The sequence below is a fragment of the Erinaceus europaeus genome, chromosome 13 (genome assembly GCF_950295315.1).
Source record: "Erinaceus europaeus chromosome 13, mEriEur2.1, whole genome shotgun sequence".
NCBI classification, from domain to species: domain Eukaryota; kingdom Metazoa; phylum Chordata; class Mammalia; order Eulipotyphla; family Erinaceidae; genus Erinaceus; species Erinaceus europaeus.
Window position 1 is genome coordinate 68,996,465 of NC_080174.1, and position 13,814 is coordinate 69,010,278.

The window sequence follows — 13,814 nt, forward strand, 5'->3', positions numbered from 1 at the left end:
GTCTGCAGGTGTCTATCCTTCTCTCCCCCTCTGTCTTCCCCTCCTCTCTCCATTTCTCTCTGTCCTATACAACAATAACGACATCAATAACAACAAGAATAATAACCACAACAACCATAAAACAACAAAGACAACAAAAGGGGAAAAAATAGCCTTCAGCTGTGGATTCATGGTACAGGCACCAAGCCCCAGCAGTAACCCTGGAGGCAAAATTTAAAAAAAGAATAACAACAATGAATAAGAAGACATACAAACCTCCCCTAGTGATTTTTATTATAATTATAGCAAAGGGGAAGTAAAAGAATGAAGAAAGAAAACACAAAAGGATCAAAAGGCAAAAACATGAGACATAACTCTTAGAAATCTGTCATGCCCACTTGAATGTATACCTGCACTATCAAGGAAGCTGGGCATTGCATTTGAAATAATTCACTAACTACTCAAATCCCTCCATTCAGTCTCCCCCCTGCCTTCATGAAGGACCTAGACAGTAAGACAAGTTTTTACCCCGAGAGAGTGAGCTTATGGCCATACTTGAAAGTTCTCAGAATTCTCTACTAAACCAAAGCAACTATTTACAGCTATGATCTTGGATACAAATACACACTTGCAAAATGAGGATAACATCTACCTCACAGGGATACCAAAAGAAAGAAAATAATCCTTGTAAAGCATATAGTGTCATGCCTAACTTGCAGGAAATGCTCAAAAAAACTGATAGCTATTATCATTGCCTTGCAAGGTCAAAAACCCTAGTATGATGCTTTCTTTTTTTCTTTTTTCCTCCAGGGTTATTGCTAGGGCTAAGTGCCTGCATTACAAATCCACTGCTCCTGGAGGCCATTTTTTCCCATTTTTATCGCCCTTGTTGTTTATCATTGTTATTATTATTGTTGTCATTGATGTCATTGTTGTTGGATAGGACAGGGAAATCAAGAGAGATGGGGAGACAGAGAAGGGGAGAGAATGAGTGGCACCTGCAGAACTGCTTCACTTCCTGTGAAGCGACCTCCCTGCAAGTGGGGGGCTGGAAGCCGGAACCTTACGCCGGTTACCCCGTGCGCTACCGCCCAGCCCCCGTATGATGTTTTCTTATCACCTCCATTCTCCCTACTCAAATTCTTCATTTGGCAATTTTTCTGTGCCATTTCATACAACTGGATTCGGCTTGCCACTTTCCAGCTATAACTATGTATCTTCAGTCAAATTAACTTATCTGAACCTTAGTTACCTCTTTAATAAAAGTGAGAAAATAATAATACCTATTTCCACACACTGCTGAGAGAGTTCAACAGATAATGACTAAAGCATTTTGCACTTTGTCAGGCCCTGGCACATAGTAAGCATTTCTAGCTATTACTATTTTTCAATAAATCCACACCTAGTTTGCAAACTAGGTGACAAATTACACTACTTATAATTCACAAAGTGCATAATATAGATCTGATAAATGCCATTAAGCTGGTGTATTGCATCACAGTAAAAGACTCTGGGGTGGGAGGGAGGTTCAGTTCCTGGATGGCAGAGGAGGACCTAGTAGAGGTTGAATTGTTAAGTGGAAAAGCGAGAAATGTGGGGCCAGGCGGTGGTGCACATCTGGTTAAGCACACACATACTATGTGCAAGGACCCAAGTGCAAGCCCCTGGTCCCCACCTGCAGAGAGTGGTGAAGCAGGGCTGTAGGTGTCTCTACATCTCTCTCCCTCTCTCAAGCAGAGATGTGATTTAAAAAAAAAAGTAGTAGTACTCTCTTCCCAGATCCAGCTTTCGGGTCCTTTTTCCAGCCATGACATCATCTCCCCAGACAATAACTAGGATCCACCTGCATATCAGATTTCAGGCTCAGGGTAAAAAAATAAAATAAAAATAAAAATAAAAAAATAAAAAAAACTAGTATAGCCACAGGCCCTTTGGAATATAATATAACTAAAATATGCCTACTAGCTATCTACAGAGTGGAGACACCCACATACACACTCATGATCTGCACTACTTCAGCCTTTAGGTTCATGATTAGTCAACAACGATGCCAACCAGACTTCCCTGGACAGACCCCACCAATGTGTCTTAGAGTGCCGATTCCCCAGAACCCCGCCACACTAGGGAAAGAGAGAGGCGGGCTGGGAGTATGGATTAACCTGTCAACGCCAGTGTTCAGCAGGGAAGCAATTACAGAAGCCAGACCTCCCACCTTCTGCATCCCACAATAATCTCGAGTCCATACTCCCAGAGGGTTAAAGAACAGTAAAGCTATCAGGGGAGGGGATGGGATACAGAGCTCTGGTGGTGGGAATTGTGTGGAGCTGTACCCCTCTTATCCTATGGTTTTGTCAGTGTTTCCTTTTCATAAATAAATAATTTTAAAAAGATAGTTATATATTGAAGCAAAAAAAAGAAAGTAGTAGTAGAAAAAGAAAAGATTTAGTTCTATCTCATATCCGCAAGCACATCTTCCTCCATCTTTTCCCTACTGAAAAAAATGGTACTGGACCAACTATCTCACTTTTTTATTATTATCACTATTATTTAATTTTATTTATTTTTTTTTAATTGAACACAAAGAGAAATCAAGAGGGGAGGAGAAGGTAGAGAGGGACAGAGAAGAGGCCAGGCGGTGGTGCACCTGGTTAAGCACACACATTACAATGCACAAGGACCCAGGCTCAGACCCCTGGTCCCCACCTGCAGGGGGGGGGAAGTTTCATGAGTGAAGCAGGGCTGCAGGTGTCTCTCTCCCTCTATTTCCCCTCCCCTCTCAATTTCTCTGTCTCTATGCAATAATAAATAAATAAATATAATTTTTATAATTATAATTATATTTATTCATTTTCTCTTTTTGTTGCCCTTGTTTTATTGTTGTAGTTATTTTTATTATTATTGATGTCATCGTTGTTGGATAGGTCAGAGAGAAATGCAGAGAGGAGGGTAAGACAGAGAGGGGGAGAGAAAGACAGACACCTGCAGACCTGCTTCACCGCCTGTGAAGCGACTCCCCTGCAGGTGGGGAGCCGGGGGCTCGAACCGGGATCCTTACTCCAGTCCTTGTGCTTTGCGCCACCTGCGCTTAACCGCTGTGCTACCGCCTGACACCCAATAAATATACTTTTAAAAAGAGAGAGGGAGAGAGAAAACAGAGACACCTGCAGTCCTGCTTTACCTCTTGTGAAGCTTTTCCCCTGTAGGTGGGGTCTGGGGGAATGAACCCAGATCCTTGTACATTGTAATGTGTGCGCTCAACCTAGTGCGCCACCACCCAGCCCCTGGACCTACTATCCCTAAAAGCCTTTTTAGAATGGCTATTCTGTGATTACTGAGAACAGTGGAAAGGATAGATTGATTCTGTATACATTAAATGGGTTTCTACTCACCCCCTCTCAACAGACACGCCCTGCACAGACGCCCTACAACTGTTTATTCTTCCTGAATATGCTGTTTGTGACTGACCAAGCCCACTTTTTGCTCTCCAGACTTCAGTTTTCTCATCTTCATAATGGGGGTGAAAAACATCAACTTTACATGTGGTAGATCTTCATGGACTACAAAGTCCACAAGTGATAATGACACCGTTAGGACCTATCTGAGCATCATTAGATGTGGATTCTCATTCCAGCCGGGACCCTAACTGGTTGTGTGAACTTAGACCTCAACTAGCGAAAAGGTCGAGCACTTTACATCCAGTATCCCACCGAAACCTTACATGATAGACGATTATCCCTAAGGAAACGTGTTGCAACCGGTACAGTTCCTACACCGATAAGTTCCTCCCCCCGAAGCAGCGAGGCATTAACACGCATCTGCACTATTTACTCGCAGCATCTGCATAGAGAGACCTACACCCCAAGGTGGATGGAGGTGGGGCTAGGCCAGCACATGGGGCCACAAGCCAGCACCCCTGGGGTTTGTGGGTCCTACCTGGCTTCGTTCTCGGTGTTCCCGCTGCTGGGATTTAGCCGCCTTCCGAAAAGCCGCCGCCATGTCCGTTCACACCTGGAAAAGCTCAATACACAACGCTGTTAACACAGTTTCAGCCACCCGAGACTCTACCGGAAACAGGCTCAGCAGCAAGGGACTTAAAAACGCCCACTTCCGGCGGCAGCCTATCCGGCGCCTGCTTTTCCGGAAATACTTCTGCTAACCTAGATGGTTTCTGGGAAATGTAGTTCCCCTCAGTCTAGTCTCGTGGTTCTTCCAGAGTCCCTTCCTATTCGCCAGAATTAGTCCAAACGTACTCAGATCTAGCCTTTGAGCTCAGCTCTGCTTAGGTACCTGGAACACATGTCTGGCGCTGCCCTCAAGCTACCTGTGCTTGCCGTGTGCGCATGCGCATCTCTTTACTGCTCTTTTAACTTTCCTTTATGCTATACCCTTAAAGTGGTGCGGTGAGCATTGTGGGTTTTACAGTATACTAGAAAGAGTATTCTATAGAGAGACATAGAACCTCAAAACTATATTGACTCTGCCATTTCTGTGTGACTCTTGGTAGTTGGCTTGACTTTGACAAACAGGATTTTTCTCATCAATATAGGTCTAAGTAGCGTCTGAAAAAATAACTAGACTGCTATTGAATATCTAAAGATCCCGATTACATCCCCAGGACCACATGGTCCAGAGCGGTGCTCTGACTTGTCTCTCTTTCTCTGTCTTCCCTGAAACTCTCTCGCATATGTAATAAATATTCTTTTTCTTTTCTTTCTTTTTTTTTTTTTTGCTTCCAGGGTTATTGTTGGAGTTCGGTACCTGCACCATGAATCCACTGCTCCTGGAGGCTACTTTTTCCCCTTTTGTTGCCTTTGTTGTTCATCGTTGTTGTGGTTATTATTGTTGTTATTATTGATGTCGTTGTTGTTGGATAGGACAGAGAGAAATGGAGAGGGGGAAAAGAAAGATAGACATCTGTAGACCTGCTTCACCGCTGTGAAGCAACCACCCTGCTGGTGGGGAACCGGGGGCTCTAACCGGGATCCTTATGTGGTCTTTGCACTTCGTGCTATGTGCTATCCGCTGTGCTACCGCCCAACCCCCGTAATAAAAATTCTTAAGGAAGAAAAAGGTAAGTTAAAGTAGTATGCAATACTTGCCACAGGGGACAGTCTAGGAGCTCACAGTTGAATTGAGGAGTCACAACGGCAATAGTTACAAGTTCTGAGACCCTCACACCCACCAGGGAATGACTGACTGATGATTAGAGGACTTGGGCCCTCCTCAATCGTTATCGAACAGGCCATGGCCGGTGCGCTGCTATGTTCCATCGCTGGGGAGCCAGAGACGACCCGAACTGCCCCTGCGGCTACAGACTATGACCCACATAGTCAACGACGGCCACCTCTCCAGATTCAAAGGAGGTCTCGAAACTCTACATCAGGCTCAACCTGACGCTGTTGACTGGCTACGGAAGAAGGGCAAACGCTAGAAGAAGAAGAGGTGGTACAATGTAATAATCACAGTCATAGAAATGTAACACAAACCTAACTGCTACCAGCCAAGCAAGGCTAACACAGTGAGCCTTCTTTCCATCTGTAAAATGGGAGTAATAATATTATTATAATCACAGCATTGTTGAGAGGATTAAATGAAATAAGATGTTCACCCTTTAGCAAATTCCAACCAACAGGAATCTAGTGTTTTTCTTTTTATTATTACTCTCTCTCTCTCTCTCTCTCTCTCTCTCTCTTTCTATACCTATCTCTAAGAATACAAAGAGGGTTGAACACAGCAAAGGATTCCAAAGGTACCTGATTTCTTTTCAACCACATGAAGCTAACCTGTGAATTCTGTAACTACAGCTTTTTTTTTTTCCTAAGTCAGGGCTCACCCTTCATGTTAAAAGCTTTAGAGAGGGGTGCAGGCAGTAGCACACCTGGTTAAGCACACAAAGTATGAAGCACAAGGATCCTGGTGAGAGCCCCCCGGGGCCCCACCTGTAGAAGGGGAGTCGCTTCACAAGCTGTGAAGCAGATCTGCAGTTGTCTATATTTCTCTCTCCCTCTCTATCTTCTCTTCCTCTCTCAATTTCTCTCTGTCCTATGCAAAAAAAAAAAATTTTTTTTTTAAAGCTGCAGGAGCACTGGATTCGTAGTGCAAGCACCGAGCCCTATTGATAACCCTGGAGGCAGAGGAGGAGGAGAAAGGAGGAAGAGGAGGGCAAGAAGGAGAAGAAGAAACTTTAGAGAAATCCTCTGGGGTGGGGGCAGATAGCACAATGGTTATACAAAGAAACTCTCATGCCTAAGGCTCTGGAAGTCCCAGGTTCAAACCCCTGCACCATCATAAGCCAGAGCTCAGCAGTGCTCTGGTTAAAACAAAAAGAGAAAGAAAAGAAAGAGAGAGAAATCCTCTCCTCAGTCCTAAGAGATGCCAGTCCATAAGGCCAGTGGTCATGATAGGACTGAAAATAGCTGAGATGTGCTGTGTAAAAAAAGGTTTCCAGGAGCTGAGGAGGTAGCATAATGGTTATACAAAAAGACTTTCATACATGAGGCTCCAAGGTCCCTAATTCAATCCCCAGCACCACTTAAAGTCAGAGCTGAGAAGTAATCTGGTAAATAAAAATAAGGGCTGGAGAGAGAGCATAAAGACTATGCAAAGGACTTTCATGCCTGAAGTTCTGAAGTCCCATGGTCAGGTCTCACAGTCAATCCCCAGCACCACCATAAGCCAGAGCTAAGCAATGTTCTGGTCTTTCTCTCTCTGTACTTCTCACATTAAAATAAATAAACAAAAATATTTCAAAGATATAATACTAATAATAGCCGCTGCCTCTGAATCTGAATCATGTGCAACTAGAGTCACATACATTAACAAAATTCTATCTTGAACTGGAAAAATAGCTCACCAGGTAGAGTGTTATCATACTATGTGCATGGCCTAGATCCAAGCCCCAGAACCACATGGGAGTGCCACAGCTGTAGCAAGAGGGAGTCTCTCTCTTGGCTTCTGTAGTCTCTCTGTCTATCACAGAGGTAGGAGGTAGCCTGTGGGTTATATATGATCCATGAAACCATGTGGTCTCCATTGCCAAGACAATCACAGGCAGGACTCAAAATTCAATAAGTGCTCATTTTTAAGTTGATAATTGTTATGACCTTCGAATTATGTTATAAATATCCAAATGGCCCTTGGCAAAAAAAAAAAAAAAAAAAAAAGGTTCCCCACATCTATTTCATCTGAATGAAAAACTGACTCAGGAGCAGTCTTAGCTCTACAAAAATAAAATAAAATCTAATCACTTGTTATTTAACCATTGAAAAACAAGTCCATTCATTATCTGACCAGTGCCCATCCTTGAAGCCTCATCTCAATTAAGAAACTCTCCCATGGCCAGTGAGATGCTCACTTGGATAGTGCACTTAATTTGTCATCAGCAATACCCAGGTTCAAACCCAGCCCCCATGGTACTGAACTGGAGGGGGCTTCAATGCTGAATTGTCTTTCTTTTGATCTCTGTCTTTTTTTCCCTTTTGTTGACCTTGTTGTTTTTATTGTTGTTGTAGTTATTATTGTTGTTGTTATTGATGTCGTCATTGTTGGATAGGAGACAGAGAGAAATGGAGAGAGAAGGGGAAGACAGAGAGGAGAAGAGAAAGATAGACACCTGCAGACCTACTTCATCACCTGTAAAGCGACTCCCCTGCAGGTGGGAAGCCAGGGGCTCGAACCGGATCCTTACCCGGGTCCTTGCACTATGCGCCACGTGCACTTAACCCACTGCGCTACCACCAGACTCCGATTTCTGTATGAAGAAGTTGCCTGTAGTGGTAAAGCCCCAGTGACAAGGAGAAAGAAAGGAAGAAAGAAAGAGGTGAGGGGAAGGAGAGAGAGAGGAAGCAAGGAAGGAAGGAAGGGAGGGAGAGAAAGAAAGAGAAAGGGAGATAAAGAAAGGTGTATATAGAGAGTGTCTGTGGGGATGGTGGAATCCCAGATTTAAGTTACACATCTGCCACCTATCAGCATGTGATCTGGGGCCACATTGTCAACTCTGAACCTGACAAACACTTCAGACATAAAGGTGATAATGGAAAAGACCACATCATAAGGCTTTTGTGAGAACTGGAGAGGGTAATGACTCACACTTAGCATAGTGTCCTAATCAGCATTTAACCAGGCTAGTTCTCAGAGCTCCACCTCCCTTCCTCCCATCCCCTGTGGAAGTCACTCAGTTCACCTGCTGTACCCACAGCCCCATTGCCAGACTTGAAGTCACAAGGAAAAATATCTCTAAGCAGTCTGAAAGAGGGGCTCTGCTAAGCCATGAGTCCTACAGAGGCTTTAGACAGCCCGATGGGTAAGAGTGAGCAATACACCCAGAGAAAGAAGGAAGCTTTCTCACCAGGGGAAGGAGGGCTTGTGGTTACAAGCAACAGAGAATGATTCAGCAACCAGAGGAAAGCTTGAGAGGCCTGTCAGTCATCACTCAGGCCTACTTTTGAAAACCCATCCAAATTCAGAGAACAGCTGGGAAGCTCAGAGCAGGACCTCTTCTTACCACAGGTTAAGGAAGAGTGTGTGGTGACTGAAAGGACAATTATCTCGCGCTCACCAGTCAGCCAGCAATCAGGTTCAGTTTTCAGTCCTGGCTCAGACACAACTGTCCTCTGGAGGGGGGAAAGGGTTGATGGGAAATGAGAACAAGCAGTCCGGAAGGCTGATCCTTAGGCCTCCCTGGGGCGCGTCCTCTTGGGTCAACAGAAATAGAGTGAACAGGGAAATATGAGCCCACTGGGGAGCTGATTGTGGGGAGGGGAAATGACACGGGCTCTACCTGAGACCAGTCTCCCTCCCCCAGCCTCAGCTAATTCTTTGACCCTCAGACTCCAACTCTAAGCAGCAGAACTTGAACAGTTGACCATGAAGAGTGGAAGACTAGTGGCAGGAGAACTTTACATATTGAATATCTACTCTCCAGTCTTCACAAGACTTTATTTTATTTTATTTTATTATTACTTGCTTCCAGGGTTATTACTGGGGCTCGGTGCCTGCACTATGAATCCACAACTCCTGGAGGCTATTTTTTTCCCATTTTGTTGCCCTTGTTATCATTATTGTTACTACTGTCATTGTTGTTGTTGGATAGGGCAGAGAGAAATGGAAAGAGAATGGCAGAGAGAGAAAGATATACACCTGCAGGGAGTCGGGCGGTAGCGCAGCGGGTTAAGCGCAGGTGGCGCCAAACTCAAGGACTGGCAAAAGGATCCAGGTTTGAGCCCCCGGCTCCCCACCTGCAGGGGAGTCGCTTCACAAGCGGTGAAGCAGGTCTGCAGGTGTCTGTCTTTCTCTCCTCTTCTCTGTCTTCCCCTCCTCTCTCCATTTCTCTCTGTCCTATCCAACAACAAAGACATCGATAATAACTACAACAATAAAACAACAAGGGCAACAAAAGGGGAATAAATAAATAAATAAATAAATAAAATAAAAAGATATACACCTGCAGACTTGCTCTACCGCTTGTAAAGTGACCCTCCTGCAGGTGGGGAGTTGGAGGCTTGAACCAGGATCCTTCTGCCAGTTGTTGTGCTTTGCACCATGTGCACTGAACCTGCTGCGCTACCAATCGACCCCCCTTAAAAATATTTTTTATGCTACTTACTTATTTTGGATAGAGACAGAGTGAAATTGAGAGGGAAGTGGGAGGCAGCCAGGTGGTTGAGCTCACAAGTTACAATGTGCAAGGACCTGGGTTCTAGCCCCTGGTCCACACCTGCAGAAAGTGGTGAAGTTATGCTACAAATGTTTCTCTGTCTCTCTCTCTCCCTCTCTCTCTCTTTCTCCATACCTTCTTGATTTCTGGCTGTCTCTATCTAATAAATAAAGATAATAAAGAAAAAAAGAGAGAAGGAGGTGGGAGACAGAGAGGAAGAAAGAGAAACACCTGCAGCCCTGCTTCACCACTTGCAAAAACTTCCCCCCTTGCAGAAGGGGACAGGTACTTGAACCAAGGTCCTTGCACATTGTAGCAAATGTGCTCTACCAGATGCACCACTACCCAGCTCTCCTCACCCAATTTGTAAGACAAGTCACCAACCACTTAACAGATAAGAACTCTGAGGCTTAAAGATGTTAAATGATCAGCAGGACTAGAAAGCTTAATGACTGAGCTCTTCTTGTTTGTTTGTTTGTTTGTTTTAAGCACTGAAAGCCCTGAGATTTGATTGTCTATGTTTGTTTTTTATTCTGTTTTGTCTTTTTTTTAAATAGAGACAGAGATGGGTGGGGGTATAGCATAATGGTTATGCAAAGAGACTTTCATGCCTGAGGCTCTCAAGTCCCAGGTTCAATCCCCCACACCGCCATAAGCCAGAGTTGAGCAGTGCTCTCGTAAAAATAAATAAATAAATAAAGACAGAGAGAGTTGAAAGAGACCACAGAGACCTTGGGCAGTGATGCACCTGGTTATGCGCACATAGTATAAAGCTGCAAGGATCCCAGCTTGAGCCCCCAGGTCCCCACCTGCAGGGGGGTCGCTTCACAAGCAGTGAAGCAAGTCTGCAGGGGTGTATCTTTCTCTCTCCCTCTCTATCCTCCCCCCGCCCATCTCAATTTCTCTTTGTCCTATCCAGTAAAATAGAAAAAAGGCCACCAGGAGCAATGGATTCATAGTGCAGGCATCGAGCCCCAATAATAACCCTAGAGGAAAAAAAGAAAGAAAGAAAGAGGCCACAGAACCAAAGCTTTCTTCATGCAGTGAGGGCTTCATCCAGCTCTGACTGGATCACACACATAGCAAAGCAAGGCACTGTCCAGCTCTAGATTTGAATCCAAGGTTTGTCATTATTAGCTATGTCATTCTTGGCAAGTTTCTTACTCACTGCCTCCATTGTCTCTTTAAAATAGAGAGAAAGGGGGAGTCGGGCGGTAGTGCAGCGGGTTAAGCACAGGTGGCACAAAGCACGAGGACCGCAGTAAGGGTCCCGATTCGAGCCCCGGCTCCCCACCTGCAGGGGAGTCGCTTCACAGGTATTGAAGCAAGTCTGCAGGTGTCTATCTTTCTCTCCCCCTCTGTCTTTCCCTCCTCTCTCCATTTCTCTCTGTCCTATCCAACAACAACATCAATAATAACTACAGCAATAAAACCACAAGGGCAATAAAAAGGAATAAATAAATAATAATAATAAAATAGAGATAAAGGAACTGTAAGATAACTCACCTAGTAGAGCACATGCCTCACCAACCAGAGAGGCCCAGGGAGCATTATGAGTGCACTGGGAGAGTTCCATGGATAGTGCAGCCTTTCTCTCTCTCTCAAAAAAAAAAAAAAAAAAAAGACAAAACTGGCCCAGGGAGGTCATACAGTGATGGTAGCATGCAGACACAAGATCCTTATTTCATTCCTGGATACTGAAAAAAAAAAAGTATATATATATGTATATGTATATTATTAGGGATACAAATACATATTTATGAAATTGTTGGATAATCAACACATTCATATATGTGAGGTGCTTAGACAGGGACTCGTACATAGTAAGAGCCCAGGAAATATTGGTTCTTACTAAAGTTGTTCAACAGAAATTCAAGCCATGAGTAAAAACCTATTTATTTACTTATTTATTTTTTGCCTCCAGGGTTATCTCTGGGGGTTGGTGCTTGTACTAAGAATCTACTGCTCCTGTGGCCATTTTTTATATTAATTTTTTACTTATTTGTTTATTTTTGGATAGGAGAGGAGGAGTGGTCTAGGAGGTGGCATGGTGGATAAAGCATTGGGCTCTCTAAAGTGAGGTCCTAAGTTTGATCCTTGGCAGCACAGGTACCAGAGTGACGCCTGGTTCTTTTTCTCCCTTCCTGTCCTTCCTGGAAAGAAGGAAGGAAGGAAGGAAGGAAGGAAGGAAGGAAGGAAGGAAGGAAGGAAGGAAGGAAAGGAAGGAAGGAAGGAGTTGAGAGGGGAGGGAAAAATAAGGAGAAAGATAGACACCTACAGGCCTGTTTCACCGCTTGTGAAGCTATCCCCTGCAGGTGGGGAGCCAGGAATTCTAACCGGGATTCTTCTGAGGGTCCTTGTGCTATCTTCGCCTTGTCCCCAACTCTACCTTTTTTCAGCACCTGCTCCACCCAGTCAATCTTCCCTGCACTTCACAGTTCTTGGAGGCCCCTGAACCTGCAAGACATATCCCAGAGATAAGGCCTACCCATTTCCTGGACTCTAGATAACAGAAAAACAAGGGGGTTTTCTGTAGAAGAGTCTAAATTGAAACATTCATTCATCAGATGATTCCTAGGGGCTTGATGTTGCAGTAGGTGCTGGGAAGGCAATGGTGTCCTGCCTTCAGGGCACTTAAAGAGTACAAACATCAGGAACAATAATAATAAGCAATTCAGTTGATTTTGAAAGGAAACCTGGACGAAGATAAAGCAGAACCAGGGAAGTAGGCATGTTGCGGGTGCAGGCTGCGGGCTGGAGAATAGGGCACTCAGGAGAACCAGCCCTGGAGGGAATGAGTCTTCACTCTGCAAGTTGGCAGCTGAGTGATAGGAGAGCCTCTCTGGGCACCTGGATCTTTACTCCAGACACTAAGGTTATTTCCAGGCTTGGTTTGTTGTCTCTTGTTTTGCAAACAGCACAGCAGTGCCTCCCCCCACACACACACCACCACCACCACGCAGCTATTTATTCTTAGTGACAGGCCTGAGGATCCCGGTGAAGGGGGGGGTGGCCTCAAGGACCTGGAGGGGCCTAGTGTCCCTGGCAGGAGTTGGTTCTCTCTGATGCCGCTGGGTACAAGAAGGAAACCAGAGAGCTAGAAACAGCAGAAGTGGGGGAGGGAGAGCTCCCTCCACTTCCCTTCACCACCCTCACCATGCTCACAGGGCCTCATCCAAGAAAAAGCCTTACACCCCTCCCTCAGAAGCCAAAGGACCACGGGGGGGTGGGGCAAGGATTAGGGTCTCCCCCTGGTCTCAAAGGTCAAAGCTATTCCTGGGCACAGTGGAAAATGAAGTGGGACTTCTTGATCCTCCCCACCCCTACCCGGATCGAGGTGAAGAGGTGGTTACTTCTGGTTTTGCCACTGAGAGTTAAGGAATAAAGATCTTTGAATGTGTGTGTGTGTGTGTGTGTGTGTGTGTGTGTGTGTGTGTGTGTGTTGGGGGGGACCCTCTCTTTAGTCCGTTTTTGCAGAGACTACCTTGGTCCTCACTGATGGGGCCATGACAGCAGTCAGATCACCCCCTCCTTTCAGATGGATTTAGGTCTCTCCACCTCTCTCCTCTCTCTTACCTTGAAATCACCTCTGAAGACAGACCATTTCAAATAGAAAGAGAAAAACAGAGACAGGGAAAGCACAGCACATTGCGCTGGGGGCTGGGCTTGAACCTGGATCACCAGGCATGGCAGAACAGGCGCACTATACAGGTGAGTTATCTTGCTAGCCCAAGATCTCTTTTCTATAAACCCAGGCTCTGTCGCCCCTACGGAAAAATGGGCTCTGGAGGGCAGCACTAAAAAGGCATCAAGATTCTTAACCCTTGGACCTTGACCATACTGGGTCCGGCACCCCTTGAATACAAGTCTCCAGCCTTGGGGAGTGGGAGCGCGGTGAAGAGAGGGCAGCAAAACCTGCGGGGAGGGACAGGGGCGGGGTCCTGGCCGCCTGGGAAGGTTAGGAGAGCCAGGTTAGACTGAGCTGAAGGGAGGCTGGGGCGGTCTCCAGCGTAAAAGGGAGGTAGGGGCGGGGTCTGGCCCCCAGCCTCGGGGATGGGGGGCCGGGGGCGGGGTCCGCACCCTGCGGGCAGGGGCGGCCGGGGGCGGGTCCGGGCGGGGCGGGCCCCCGCGCTCACTTCCTCGGGGAGGGGTTGGGGCAGCTCTCCCACTCGCCCACACA

At 45.7% G+C, this 13,814-nt stretch overlaps 1 protein-coding gene across 2 annotated transcripts in view; it reads right to left on the minus strand.

Moving 5' to 3' along the window:
* UTP11 (UTP11 small subunit processome component) overlaps positions 1-4,071 on the minus strand; it is a 168,469-nt gene extending 164,398 nt beyond the window's left edge. For both annotated transcript variants that reach the window (XM_060206176.1, XM_007527106.3), the window contains exon 1: positions 3,913-4,071. In XM_060206176.1, coding sequence (XP_060062159.1) covers positions 3,913-3,975 — 63 coding nt within the window. In that variant the 5' untranslated portion in view covers positions 3,976-4,071. The remainder of the gene's footprint in view (positions 1-3,912) is intronic.
* Positions 4,072-13,814: the final 9,743 nt, after the last annotated feature.